At 47.6% G+C, this 14,984-nt stretch overlaps 3 protein-coding genes across 4 annotated transcripts in view; 1 reads left to right on the top strand and 2 right to left on the bottom strand.

The window, feature by feature from the left end:
* Window positions 1-14,984, bottom strand: part of LOC307208693 (uncharacterized protein) — a 188,950-nt gene that overhangs the window by 55,675 nt on the left and 118,291 nt on the right. The gene's annotated exons all lie outside the window — the stretch shown is intronic.
* Window positions 2,107-6,865, top strand: LOC307208960 (uncharacterized protein). The gene is made up of 3 exons (XM_079964018.1): window positions 2,107-2,258; window positions 3,868-6,265; window positions 6,712-6,865. Exon 2 carries the CDS (start codon window positions 4,207-4,209, stop codon window positions 5,062-5,064), a length of 858 nt encoding a protein of 285 aa, XP_079820144.1. The 5' UTR covers window positions 2,107-2,258; window positions 3,868-4,206; the 3' UTR covers window positions 5,065-6,265; window positions 6,712-6,865.
* Window positions 6,778-14,984, bottom strand: part of LOC307208768 (antigen-presenting glycoprotein CD1d-like) — a 30,053-nt gene continuing 21,846 nt past the window's right edge. For both annotated transcript variants that reach the window (XM_079963718.1, XM_079963717.1), the window contains one exon: window positions 6,778-7,648. In XM_079963718.1, the coding sequence (XP_079819844.1) occupies window positions 7,539-7,648 (110 nt within the window). In that variant the 3' untranslated portion in view covers window positions 6,778-7,538. The remainder of the gene's footprint in view (window positions 7,649-14,984) is intronic.

The raw sequence follows: 14,984 nt of genomic DNA on the forward strand, positions 1-14,984 counted from the left end.
GGTTAAACCACTAAAATGGAGGAATATGACCTCAGCTTTCTATGTATCTGGGGGGGGGGGAGGCTTGTTTAAACAAGGGTGTTTTCAGCAGGCGCCAAAAAGCGCACAGCAAAGGCGCCTACTTGAGATCAAGAGGCAGGGAGTTCCAAAGACGGTCGAGGCCTTGCAGAGGCCAAAGGGCATGACGTGGCACCGGTAGCAGTGCCGATTCCACCTATGGAAGCGGGGGGGGGCACACATGGAGTAAGGGGGTGGGTTGGTACCCCGTTTATGGAGGTTGGGGTGGGTAGCCAGGTGTTTCAAGCTGTTCAGCAGTGGAAATGGGGGGGGGGGGTGCCAACCCTAGAAATGGTGTGTTTTTTTTAAGAAAGAAAATAATAATGAGGGAAAACTGTGCAGTGGCTGAGAAAGAGCCAGTTAGCGATGTCACTCTGTTTTGGAGGCACATGAGGTCATTATTTTGCTCAGGTAGGTCTGCTTCCGCTCAGCACCTAGATAAGAGACTTGTTTTGAAAGAAAAACGAGTTATCAGTGTAAGAAAATACAGTGGTACCTCAGGTTACATACGCTTCAGGTCACAGACGCTTCAGGTTACACACTCCGCTAACCCAGAAATAGTACATTGGGTTAAGAACTTTGCTTCAGGATGAGAACAGAAATCGTGCTCCAGGGGCGCGGTGGCAGCAGGAGGCCCCATTAGCTAAGAACACTTTCAGGTTAAGAACGGACCTCCGGAACAAATTAAGTACATAACCAGAGGTACCACTGTAGTTTCCACAAGCCTATCGCAAGGATAGGGACAGAAAATCTGTTCCTTCCTTCCTTGGAGGTCCCTCCCAACCCTACGATCCTATGACTCTCATGAAATAGCACAGTTAATTTTTTTGTTTTTACAGGCAGCTCATATGATGTGGGTGGCGCTGTGGGTTAAACCACAGAGCCTAGGACTTGCCAATCAGAAGGTCGGCACTTGGAATCCCCGCAACGGGGTGAGCTTCCATTGTTCAGTCCCAGCTCCTGCCAACCTAGCAGTTCGAAAGCACGTCAAAGTGCAAGTAGATCAATAGGTACCGCTCCAGTGGGAAGGTAAATGGCGTTTCCGTGCGCTGCTCTGGTTCGCCAGAAGCGGCTTAGTCATGCTGGCCAAATGACCCAGAAGCTGTATGCCGGCTCCCTCGGCCAATAAAGCGAGATGAGTGCCGCAACCCCAGAGTCGTCTGCAACTGGACCTAATGGTCAGGGGTCCCTTTACCTTTACCATATGCTTATTCAGTCCCATGCAAGTGTGTATTCAGCAGCTTTATACTCTGTGAGGGATAAACTACAGCTCCCATGATTCTTGGGGAGGAGATATGTGCTTTAAATGTGTATTAAGTGTAATAATAATTATATAATAATAACAATTTATTATTTATACTCCACCCATCTGGCTGGGTTTCCCGGGTCACTCTGGGCAGCTCCCAAGAGAATAATAATAATAATAATAATAATAATAACAATAAGCGATAAAACAGCAAACATTAAAAACTTCCCTAAAATTGGTGTTTACACTAAGGGTGGAGAACCTGCTGGATGCGGTCTCCCATCACCTTGTTCGTTGCGAGTTGTAGTCATAAAAACGGCCCACCAATTTCTGCATTGCAGGGGGTTGTACTGGATGATGATGATGATGATAATAAATTTTATTTATACCCCGCCCTCCCCAGCCAGAGCCGGGCTCAGAGCGGCTAACATCAATAAAATCACAGTAAAAACATAATGGGGGGGGGGGGACCAATTTAAAATACAGGCTCAAAATGCAATTTAAAATGCAGCCTCATTTTAAAAGTAGCCAATAAATCAAGACCATAAGGGGAGGGTAACATAAGGGTCAGACTGAGTCCGAACCAAAGGCCAGGCGGAACAATAATAATAAATTTTGACTCTTGGGGGTCCCTTTCAACTCTATCATTTATTTCCCCGATCGCGCCCATCCACCGCTTCCAATACACATAGCCGGCCGTAGCCAGCAGAGGGCTCTATATGAGATCGGATTGACTTGCTGGGAAATAAGAAGAGGGAGAGAGCAAAAGGAAGATCTTTTGAGCTTCCGGATCAAGGGATTTGCTCATCTTCTTCCTTGCAAGTTTCCGGTTTCCCAGGCACTGGAGAGGCGGAGGTCCCTTGCGACACTAGCCAAGTTGAGGCTTCTTTCCCAGGAGACAAAATGCGCTGCTGCTTCTGCTGTTTGTCTTTGGGATTGGAGTTGGAATAATAAGGTAAGGGGCAAATGGCCATCTCCCACGGCTGCCACGCCCTACCTGCAGTTCTCAGCCTGCAGAGAATATAGATACAGTACAGTGGTACCTCAGGTTACAGACTCCGCTAACCCAGAAATAGTGCTTCAGGTTAAGAACTTTGCTTCAGGATGAGAACAGAAATTGTGCTCTGGCGGCGCAGCAGGAGGCCCCGTTAGCTAAAGTGGTGCTTCAGGTTAAGAACAGTTTCAGGTTAAGAACGGACCTCCGGAACAAATTACTTAACCCGAGGTAGCACTGTAGATTAGATAGATAGATAGATAGATAGATAGATAGATAGATAGATAGATAGGAACTGCATTTTCCCAAAGGACAGCAGGTGTTTTAGAGAAGCAAGGAAGTAAAACCAGGAAGTAAAGAACTGGGCGCTTGCAAAGATTTGGAGCAGAGTCTTTTCCACGAAGCTGTGGCAAGGTTAGGCAGCCTGTAGTTTTTCAGATATATATTAAAATTATTTTTGTTTAAAATGCATGCCCTGCTTTTTGTGGAACTCCCTCCACAAAGCAACTTGTAATCTTCAAGAAATAAAAGCAGCAATTAAAAGACAGTTAAAAAGAATATTGCATGTAATGCAAAAGGCAGAAAAATCCTTAAATGCGCCACCAAGACCTTCAGCAATATCCATGGGGTCCGTAGGGGAGAAAGTCTGGGAAACACTATAATAGATAATTATTGGTTCAAGGGAAAAAATAAATAAAGGATAATTATTGGTTGCCAAGATTCAAGTTTGGGGTAAGTACTCTTTGGTGAGAGAACCCCAGTAGAGATTTAAAATCACAAAAAATGCAACAAAGTGTGGAAATATATGCTGTTAGACCTTCCAAAGTCCCCCTCTTCCCCTAACATAGAAAAAGACCACACATTTGGTAAGTTAAAAATGGTTTACTTACAAACTTTCCCAAGGCCAGATTCATGTGCTTTTCCATACAGCATTCCCAAAAAAGTTGCACAGGCAGTAAAACTTCCTTGGATTTGAAAGTTAGTGGTGAAAGTTCCTACATTATTGGTATAGGAACTCAAGGTTGGCCAGTGAGAGCCATGCACTCTGAGCTGGAGCAACCAGCACAGGATGAGCTTCCCAAGTAGACTGAAGTACAATAGGGCATGATTACCTTCCTCCCAAAGTAAGGGGGAGCGACCTAGGCTGAGCCTGGCAGGACAGCTTACTCTATGGTCTTAACCCCTTCATGTGTTAAGTAGACTTAAACATGTTGGTTATAGGAGTCTGGTTACCCCACAATAAGACCATCCATGAGCATGGTACTTTACAAATTCTAGAGGAAAATTCTAGAGGACAATTTGAAATTCCGCACAAGGAAGAAGGGAAGGGAAATAAAAGCAGGGGGTAAACTGGAAGAATATACATTTTCATTAGCATGTATCCATAGGCTTAAGCTGCAATCCTATATAGGAGCCAGACCCATTGAGCTCAGTGGGGCTTATTTCTGAGTAAATGTGCATTAGCTGTAGCCCCAAACCCGGTGTCCTCCAAATATTTTGGACAATTAATAATAATAATAATAATAATAATAATAATAATAATAATATTGAACTCTCTGTGTCTTGGCAGAATGAAGAGGAGAACGTGATGGACCTCTTATTTATCTCCTTTTGGTATTTGGTACGTCATCCATATCCTGCGTGGAAGAATAAAAGTGAAGGGCTTGAATGAGTGTAACTCCAGCTAAATAAACAGACAGATCTGACTAGGGAATATTGCTGGTCAGAACACAATTTAATCATCCGTCATACAGCAAAGTCAGCTTCGAAATATTTTGACTTTGAATACATCGTTCAGCCCAAAGCTTCAATTTTATCCCTTGTCGAGAAACCTGCAAAGCAGGGACTCTTAATCAGTTTTCGGGGCTCAGGAGACACAACTGGAGAATAAACTCGCCTGCAGCATCACATGGGAGAGAAATTATTTCAATGCCCCAATTTTGGGGAAAGCTTCCTGGGCCGCTCAGATCCTTTCAAACATCAAGCCCACGCCACAGGCGAACTGTACAAATGCCTGGAGTGTGGGAAATGTTTTACTCACAGCAAGAACTTCAGCACTCATCAGAGAATCCACACTGGAGAAAAGCCGTACAAGTGCCCCGAATGTGGGAAAAGGTACGGGGCCAGCTCAACTCTGAGCAGGCACAGAAAAATCCACATGGAAGAAAAGCCCTTCAAATGTCCCGAGTGCGAGAAGAGTTTCAGTTACAAAGCAGACCTCATTAAACACCACCGGGTTCACACCGGGGAGAAACCTTACGTCTGCGGCGAGTGCGGGAAAAGCTTCAGTCAGAGCTCAAACTTTGTGACGCATCAGAGAAGCCACACGGGAGAGAAACCTTACGAATGCCCCGACTGTGGTAAAAGTTTCACTGTGAGTTCGAGCCTTATTGAACATCAGAGAGTCCACACATCTGAGAAGCCCTTTTTGTGCGCAGAATGCGGGAAAAGCTTCAACCGGAGCTCCCATCTCAACGTGCACCAGAGAATTCACACAGGAGAGAGGCCCTTCCAGTGCCCTGATTGTGGGAAAGGCTTTACTATCCTTTCCACCCTTAGTAAACACCAGAGAATCCACACGGGAGAAAAACCGTATAAATGTCCCGACTGTGAGCGGAGCTTTAGGGTGAGCTCCATTCTTACGCAGCATATTAGAACCCACACGGGAGAGAAACCGTATGTCTGTCCCGACTGCGGGAGAAGCTTCAGCCAAAAATCGCCCCTCATCGCTCATCAGAAACTTCACGCTCGTAAGAAAACGCCATAGGCGACTGCTCTGCAACAAAAGGGGCCATCTGCACTGTATGTTTAAAGCGGTATCATACCACTTTGAAGACAGCCATGGCTTCCTGCAAAGAATCCTGAGAAACTGTAGTTTGTTAAGGGTGCTGTGAGTTGCTAAGGGGTGTCCATTCCCCTCATAAACCTACAATTCCCATAATTCCATGGGAAGAGGGATTGACTGTTAAACCCTTCTGAGAATTGTAGAAGATGGGACCACATTGCTCTGACTGGCAAATCATTGAGTCGTAATTATCATAGCTTGGCATAAGAAAATGTGCCGTGATAGGTGATAACTTTCACTCCTGGATAGGTTTTCTTTCTTTCTTTCTATTAAAAATATCCTTCCACTTTTACTTTTTTTAAAAATACAACCTTCCCTTTCCTCCCGATTCAGGAATTGATTATTAAATCACTGTGACTACTGCAGTTCTGTGAGGGAAATAAGGGTGCTCATTGTTGCTAGGAAACCCTCAACAGACTACAGCTCCCAGAATTCTTTGGGGGAAGCCATGACAGTGTAAAAAGGTATCATGGTACTTAAAACGCATGGTGTGAATAGAATGCCAACTCCTTTTTTAAAAAAAACCTTTTTAAAAAATGAGCTTTATCTATTTATTAAATTTTGTGCCCTGCCCTTCCTCCTTAAGGATCCCAGCATGTCAAACGTCGGATGTTAAAACAGTACAATTTAAAATAAAAATATTTTTTAAACTGCCTAGAAACATTTAGGGCATCTAACACCATAGTACTTCAAACAGATTTTTTAAAAATGATGAAAATACAAGTCTTTAAAATATTTTATTTACATTTTCTCAAAATTACTTCTCCCCCCCCCCCAAAAAAAATCCAGAGTCCTTTTTGCTGGGGATAAACCAGACTGAAATTTTCAGGTGCCAGGAAAGATTATTCATGTATGCGACAATTGCGGCCCGTGTTTCGTTAGCGCCAAAATGGAAAGTGAGCGAGGGCAACTTAAGTTGACAGAATATGTACAACTTGCAGATTTAACATATAGAATAAGAGAGCAAGAAGAGCATACGTTTAAAGAAGATTGGAAAGCATTTATTGAATATATGTAAAATAACTGTGTACAGCTGAAAACGCTGGCAGCATTAAGATAAATTCAACAGAGTAAATAATTTTTGATGGATGCAAAAGTGGAAAATTGATTTGAAATGGTTATAGTAATAGTAATTGTAATGGTTCTAGGGGTTGCTCGTGCGTAAGTCGTCGCCACACCTGGCTGGGTTACCTGGGTGAACCCTTTCTGTCCAGACAGCCACCCTTCCGTGGCTGTCTCAATCGCTGGCAGAATCCGTCAGTGGGCGTTTTTTGAACTTCTTCCAGCAAAGAAGCTCTTTGACGCCTAGTCTCCTCCTACTCTCCCTGTGCGGAAGTCTTCTGCACAGGGTGGGTGTGAGCAGCGGAGGACCCGTGCTCTCCCTGCTGGTCTCCGGCGAGGAGTCCTGGAGCCCCCTCGCCGATTCCCCCATCTGCCCCCCTTCTCCACTGGTGCTACACTGATTTCCTTCCCCAGCAGATGGGCTGCCTCTCTCCCTACTGGGACACTCTCCGGCATCCCTCTGGAGCCTTCCCCCCGCCTCTGGCTCCGATGGCAGTTCCCTGACAGTAATATACGCAGGGATGTGTGATATGTAAAACGAACCATGGAAAGAGAAGAAGGGAAGTCGCTGGATATTTCAAAGTTAGTAAAATGCTTATTTGAAATTGTAAAACAAAAATTGTAATAAAAATTATTATTAAAAAAATACATCTGAATTGTTCACAGTGTCAAATGTAGATTTGTCGGAAGCTTATAAGCTACAGCAAAAATTGCAAAATGGCCCTCTGGAAAGTGCATCTGCCACAGCAAAACAACAAAATAAGATAAATTCTTACCCGTAAAATCTATGGTAGCTTAAGCTCTCATGGACTAGTTAGTTCATAGAATATAAATACTGTATTAGTATTACTACTAATTAATTTGTTAGCTGCTTGACATAAGGCAGTCTAAGTGGTTCACAATTAAGTTTTAAAAACTTATACAGAAAACATTATATTCCGCCATGGGGTGAGAGGCAGGATTCATATGCCACCTCTGCTCGGTTGACTCAAAATCCATCAAATTCCTGGGCGAAGAAAAAGTCTTAAACCGGCCCTGTAACAAAACGTTGGCACCTCACACTGAGCACAAATTCATCAACTTATTTTAAAGCATTTATATACTGCTTTGAGGCAATCAACTGAAGATCACATAACCTTATGTTATAATTTCGCCGTTACAGCAAGACTTATTGTGCCGAAAATACGATGCTGCCTTATGCCAGGTTTTGCCAACCTGGTGCCCTCTGTACTGGTTGGAGTTGCTGGGAGTTTGAGTCCAATCACTGCCAACATCCCTCCAAGGCTCCAAGCAGTCTTTCTCCAGAATTTGCCACCTCTATAGCTGAAGCATTTCTATGCTGAAGGAGATAGTGACAGCATCTGTACTGTTCTGCAAGGTTTTCTTTTTTCCTCAGCTTCCAACTGGTGATGTTCCTTCCACTGAGCGGATGTCTTCATAACTCCTGGAACGAGAAGAGAAAATTAAGTGGCTTTTTCCTGGAAAGAAGCACTAGGCTGTTATCCTGACATCACTGAGGTCCAGCTCCGAGGGCCTTCTGGCGGTTCCCTCGTTACGAGAAGCCAAGTTACAGGGAACCAGGCAGAGGGCCTTCTCGGTAGTGGCACCCACCCTCCCACCAGATGTCAAAGAGAAAAATAACTACCAAACTTTTAGAAGACATCTGAAGGCAGCCCTGTTTAGGGAAGCTTTTAACGTTCAATAGGTTATTTTATTTTAGTGTTTTGTTGGAAGCCGCCCAGAGTGGCTGGGGAAACCCAGCCAGATGGGCGGGGTATAAATAATAAATTATTATAATTATGGCAGGCCCTATCCACATGGATAGGATTTTGGCCACGTGTATCTGATAAAACGCTCTCTGGCCAGGCAACTTTTGCACTCTGCTGACCTCTGTATGCCAAGGATGATGCTGCTCCTGTTGTTGCTGTTAAGTTTTTTCTGCCGTAAGATAACTTTCTACATTGACTGCTCCGTCAAAGAACCATTGCGTGTTGCAGAGGATTCTGGGAAACGTTCTGCAGCATAAAGTCTGTTCATAGAGAGGGAGTTTCCTAAACTGGCCTATTGCCGAGTGTGAACTGAGAGTGCAAAAGAGAAAACTCTTCTGTACAGTGGTACCGTGGTTCTCAAATGCCTTGGTACTTAAACAACTTGGAACCCAAACACCGCAAAACCCGGAAGTGTTCCAGTTTGCAAACTTTTTCTGGAAACTGAACGTGCTCCATTTTGAGTGCCACACTTCTGTTTTGAGTGTTACGCTGAGGTCTGTCTATTTTTGCTATTTATTTTGCACTTTTGTTTTTGCGGCTTTTTTGTTTTGTTTTTGTGACTGTGATTGATTGATTGATTGATTGTGTGAATGCGGTGCATAGTTTCTTGCTTTTATTTTATGGATCAACGATCTCGTTAGATAGTAAAATTCATGTTAAATTTCTGTTTTAGGGGTTGTTTTTAAAAGTCTGGAACAGATTAATCCATTTTGTATTACTTTCTATGGGAAAGCGCGCCTTGGTTTTGGAACACTTTGGTTTTCCAACGGACTTCCGGAACGGATTAAGTTTGAGGACCAAGGTGCCGCTGTAGTTGCACACTGCAGAGGGAGCAGAGCGGGGCATCAGTAGTAGGGGTTTAGCTGTGGTTCAGTAGCAGCTTTTGAGCTACCCACCAGGCATCTCGGTGGCATGTGAGAACTTATAGGACACTATTGTTTCAGCATTCCATGGAACACAGTTTGAAATGCAGTTCATCCCTCCCACCCCCCACCCCGCTTTTCCTGTTCCCACCAGAGGGCAGGGATGTCTGCCAATGCAGATTTCCTGTTTGGTTTCCCTGCCCCTTCAGCACCACACACACACACACACACACACACACACCCTTCCCAGGACGCCTGCTCACGAAGCTGCTATCTTTGCATGCACAATAGTAGCACACTTCAGCTTAAATGTGGCTTATTTTTTTCCCTTCGGATTGCAACCGGTTAGAGGGGAAACACATCAGAAATGTCAAGGTAGATATAGACTGTGGACTGCTGCCTTAAGAACGCAAGTAGAGTGGGGGTGGGGGGACCATTCTGCAGTATACCTGAAGGAGCGTCTCCAGCCCCATCGTTCTGCCCGGACGCTGAGGTCCAGTGCCGAGGGCCTTCTGGCGGTTCCCTCGCTGCAAGAAGCCAAGTTACAGGGAACCAGGCAGAGGGCCTTCTCGGTAGTGGCACCCGCCCTGTGGAACGCCCTCCCACCAGATGTCAAAAAGAAAAACAACTACCAGACTTTTAGAAGACACCTGAAGGCAGCCCTGCTTAGGGAAGCTTTTAATGTTTAATAAAGGTAAAGGGACCTGTTAAGTTGTGGGTTGACATAGCAGACGACACAGCGATTTCTCCAAGTAGCTCTTTATTTTGTAAGCTGGAATAGAACTGACTGCAAACAGCTCAGCCGGCCTGCTTTTATAGGCAGCCGGCTGTCAACATTGTAGCAACAACAGCCCAGAGTTCCCGCCTAAAATAACTGACGTGGACCTGAGTGAAAACCGTCTACAGACCTGAGTGAAAACTATATACAGTATCCCCCTGCTGGCCCAGGGTGAAACTTCACTACATAACACCCCTCCCCACCAAGATAAGGCGTTAGTTACAATCGTAATGGTTTCCTTATATACAGCACTACGCGTAATGGTTCAATTAGGCACAAAAGCATATCGGTTACATTTCCCATACTTAGACCAACAGTGATACATGTCCAACAACATAGTCCTTTAAATAAGTTGGGCGCTTGGGAACTCTGCCAGACCGCCGGGGACTGGTAGCCAAGTCCGGAGGGCCACACAGTTCTTGCTGAGGCTGTGGTGTGACCCTAGGTGGCGTTGGAACCAACTCCCCTGGATCCGCTGCTGTGGGTGGAGCCTCCGCAAGTGGAGTGTTCTGAGTCTGTGGTAAGTCTGGCAGACCCTCTAAAGCAGCTTGGTTCGGCTCCACGCTGGCAATTTGCGAGGGAGGTGTAGGTGGGGCCTCGCCATCTGTACATGTCTCTTCTGGAGCTGCAAACGCAGTTGGGGGCACCTCGGTAGTGTCCAAGTCCCCAACCCTGCGCCTAAGCTGGTCTATGTGCCGTCGCCACAAGCGTCCGTCTTCGAGTGCCACCTGGTACGAGCGAGGTCCAGTGACTCCCACTACTGTGGCTGGCACCCAAGGAATGTCCCCCACATAGTTCCGGGCAAAGACCTGGTTTCCTGGGACAAATGACCGTGGCGCGTTGGCACAGCCTGAGGGTTCAGCCACAGCAAAGTCCGGGTGTAGCCGGTCGAGCGGTGACCTGAGGCGGCGGCCCATAAGCAGTTCAGCAGGACTCCTCCCTGTGGCCGCATGAGGGGTGATGTGTTGCACGAACAAGTATTCGGCGACCCGCTCATGCCAGTCTCCCCGGTCCAGGCGCGCCAGTGCCTCTTTTGCCGAGCGCACCATTCTTTCCGCTTGCCCGTTGCTGGATGGATGAAAGGGTGCCGTTAGGGCATGGCGGATGCCCAGTCCCAAAAGATACCGCTCAAACGTGCCTGACGTGAACTGCGGTCCGTTGTCAGAGACAAGGACATCAGGACACCCATGCATTGCAAACAGGCCTCGCAGCACCCGGATGACAGCTTCGGTAGTGGTGGAGGGCATCAGGGCGACCTCCAGCCATTTGGAATAGGCGTCCACCACTACCATAAAGGTCCGGCCGTGAAAGGGGCCAGCCAGATCGATGTGCACCCTTGACCAGGGTGTCTTTGGCGTCTCCCAGGTGTGTCCCTTAGCTGCCGGTGGTGCAGGTCTTGACTCTTGGCACGCTTGACAGGCGGACACCCAGAAAGTGATGGCATCGTCCATATTAGGCCACCAGACGTAACAACGAGCCAACGCCTTCATTTTGACAATTCCCGGGTGGCCAACATGCAGAGCCTCCAGGACGCGCTGACGGAGTCCCTGGGGAATCACAACACGGTCTCCCCACAGCAGACAGCCGCGATGAGCTGAGAGTTCATGTTGTCTGGTTGCGAAGGGCCGGAACTCCGATGCAAAAGGCCCTTGTGGCCACCCCCTCCACACCCAGTTGAGCACCCGGCTGATGGTGCGATCCCGGGCAGACGCGGAGGCCACAGTGGCAGCCGATACAGGCGCTGCCGGAAGATCCTCAATCAGAAGGAGCGATGAAGCTGGAGCCGGGTCTTCCACAAATGCTGGAAGAGGGCAACGGCTGAGGGCGTCGGCATGGCCCATCGATTTCCCCGGGCGATGGATGAGCCGGTAGTGGTAGGCAGCCAGGAAAACAGTCCATCGCAGCATGCGTGGCGAGAGGACCGGTGGAGTTGGACGATCACCGGCGAGGAGGCCCAGGAGTGGCTTGTGGTCAGTGATGAGGTCAAAAGTCCTGCCATAGAGGTATTCATGGAACCTCTTCACTCCAGCCACAAGTGCCAGTGCCTCCTTGTCGAGCTGGCTGTAATTCCGTTCCGTCGGAGATAGCGTCCTGGAAAAGTAGGCGAGCGGTGCTTCTCTTCCGTCTGGAAAACGGTGACTAAGGACAGCACCGATGCCAAAAGGTGAGGCGTCGCAGGCAAGGACCAGCGGCCTGGATTCACTGTACTGTACCAGCACACTGTCTGATGAAAGGAGAGCCTTGACCGCGTTGAAGGCCGCCGTCTCCCGATGACCCCAGGCCCAAGGCGTCTTAGTGCTAAGGAGTCGGTGAAGAGGCTCAGCCACTGTGGCTTTGTGGGGCAGGAACATGTTATAAAAGTTCAGCAGCCCCAGGAACGCCTGCAACTCCGTCTTGTTCTTTGGGGTGGGGGCCTGCTGGATAGCGTGGATCTTGGATGTGGTCGGGTGAAGGCCGGAGGCATCGATAAGATAGCCCAGGAACTCTACCTGTGGAACAGCGATCTGGCACTTCTCCCTCTTTACCTTGAGCCCGGCCTCTTGGAACCTGGTCAGCACGGCAAGGAGGCGCTCAAACAGCTGCTGGTGTGAGTCTGCAGGCACCAAGACGTCACCAAAATATGGTACCACGCCCGGAAGCCCTTGCAGGAGACGCTCCATAAGGCTTTGGAAGATGCCAGGAGCCACACTCACCCCGAACTGCAACCGGCAGCAACGGAATGCCCCCCGGTGGGTGACGATCGTCTGGGCTTCAGCAGTGGCATCATCGACTGGCAGTTGTTGATAGGCTTGGGCAAGGTCCAGCTTATTAGGCCACCAGACGTAACACCGAGCCAACGCCTTCATTTTGACAATTCCCGGGTGGCCACAAGGGCCTTTTGCATTGGAGTTCCAGCCCTTTGCAACCAGACAACATGAACTCTCAGCTCATCGCGGCTGTCTGCTGTGGGGAGACCGCGTTGTGATTCCCCAGGGACTCCGTCAGCGCGTCCTGGAGGCTCTGCACGTTGGCCACCCGGGAATTGTCAAAATGAAGGCGTTGGCTCGGTGTTACGTCTGGTGGCCTAATATGGACGATCCCATCCTCGTCGCCAGTGTTAAGTTGTGGGTTGACATAGCAGACGACACAGCGATTTCTCCAAGTAGCTCTTTATTTTGTAAGCTGGAATAGAACTGACTGCAAACAGCTCAGCCGGCCTGCTTTTATAGGCAGCCGGCTGTCAACATTGTAGCAACAACAGCCCAGAGTTCCCGCCTAAAATAACTGACGTGGACCTGAGTGAAAATCATCTACAGACCTGAGTGAAAACTATATACAGTATCCCCCTGCTGGCCCAGGGTGAAACTTCACTACATAACAGGACCCCTGACCATTAGATCCAGTCACAGACGACTCTGGGGTTGCGGTGCTCATCTTACTTTATTGGCCGAGGGAGCTGGTGTACAGCTTCCGGGTCATGTGGCCAGCATGACTAAGTGCTTCTGATGAACCAGAGCAGCGCACGGAAACGCCGTTTACCTTCCCGCCGGAGTGGTACCTATTTATCTACTTGCACTTTGACGTGCTTTCGAACTGCTAGGTTGGCAGGAGCAGGGACTGAGCTACGGGAGCTCACCCTGTCGTGGGGATTCCAACTGCCGACCTTCGATCGGCAAGTCCTAGGCTCTGTGGTTTAACCCACAGCGCCATAGGTTATTGTATTTTAATATTCTGTTGGAAGCCGCCCAGAGTGGCTGGGGAAACCCAGATGGGCGGGGTATAAATATATTATTATTATTAGTGGTAGTAGTAGTAATATTATATCCAAAAGCCAGCGTCTTCTTTCCTCACAATGGCTGCCAGCTGCTTCGGAGAAAACCACAAATTGCGTGTGAAGGCAACACCACCCCCTCCTCGCTCTGGTATTCACAAGCAAACCTTGATTTCGGCAGTGGCTCCAACTCCCTTTTCTGATTCACTTCTTAAAACAAAGCCAATCAGAAATGTACATGGATGAAAGGGGCGTGACCCCCAAGTTTGTGATGAATGAATTTACGGCTCAAACTGCATGAGCTTCAGCTGGTCTAAGCACAGAAATCTTCGAAATAATCTCTGCAAGTTGTAATCTAGAATTTAGCCACCTTGTGCTGTAAAGATTAGCGTTTGCCACCCAATTTTGCCCCTGCCTACTGAAACCAATTAAAATTGGTATAATGTCCTTTTAGGAAAAGACCATGACTGTGGCGTTCGGACTCTGTGGGGAGAGTCGCTCATCCTGAGGAGAAATCTGGGCCTGTTCATTGGCACACTACATTTTTATCCTGCCTTTCCTTCAAGGAGCTCAAGGCAGCGTCCGTGGTTCTTTTTTACGGGACCGCCTCTCCTGGTATGCCCCGCAGAGGACCATAAGGTCCATGAATAACCATAATTTAGAGGTCCCGGGCCCTAAGGAAGTCAGTCTATCCTCCACCAGATCCAGGGCCTTTTCAGTGATGGCCCCGACCTGGTGGAATGCTCTGTCCCATGAGACCAGGGCCCTTCAGGATTTAACCTCCTTCCGTTGGGCCTGTAAGACGGAGCTATTCCACCTGGCCTTTAATTTGAATTCAGCCTGATCTTTATTTCCCTTCTCTTCCCTCCCCCTCCCCTTTTATGAAGATTACCCGCTCTGAGACCCCACAGCTAATTCTCCCCTGGCCTCCTCGCTGGCCCAAGTAGGACCAATTCAGCCAGCTAGCCCTGGGGATTATCTAATGGTTATTTCCCCTAAATTGATTTCTGAATTTTGAATGTTATTGTTATTCATGTTTGTATACTATGTTATATGCTGCTTTTACAATTAAGTGTTTTAAATTTGTTGTTAGCCGCCCTGAGCCCGGTTTTTGAACCAGGAAGGGCGGGGTATAAATAAAAAAATATTATTTATTATTATGATTTGCCTCCTCCCGTTTTAACCACACAAAAGCCCTGTGAAGTAGGTTAGGCTGAGAGATGACAACTGACCCAAGGTCACCCAAAAGCTTCATGGCTGAGCAGGGATTCGAATCCAGTTCTCCTAACACTTTAGGAGGCATGGCTCTTCCCATCACACAGGCAAAAAAAAAATCACGGGAACTGTAGTTTACCATCACAGAGCTATAATTCCCTGCACCCTGAACTAACTAGACTTCCCAGGATTATTTGGAGAAAGCAGTGAGATTTAAATGCATGGTTCAAACATCCGACACTAACCAGTACCCACCCCCACAAACACAAAGAGACACACTCATCTTCCTGCTTGCAGGAACCCTGGAGTCAGAGCTCAGGAGCCTTAGTAGTGACATTTCACCATTGAAATTGAGTGCTTGCAGTTTGTTATATGGGCAAAGGCCCAGTGATTTGCAACCACAT

The sequence above is a fragment of the Podarcis cretensis genome (genome assembly GCF_951804945.1).
Source record: "Podarcis cretensis genome assembly, chromosome: 2".
Lineage (NCBI taxonomy): Eukaryota > Metazoa > Chordata > Lepidosauria > Squamata > Lacertidae > Podarcis > Podarcis cretensis.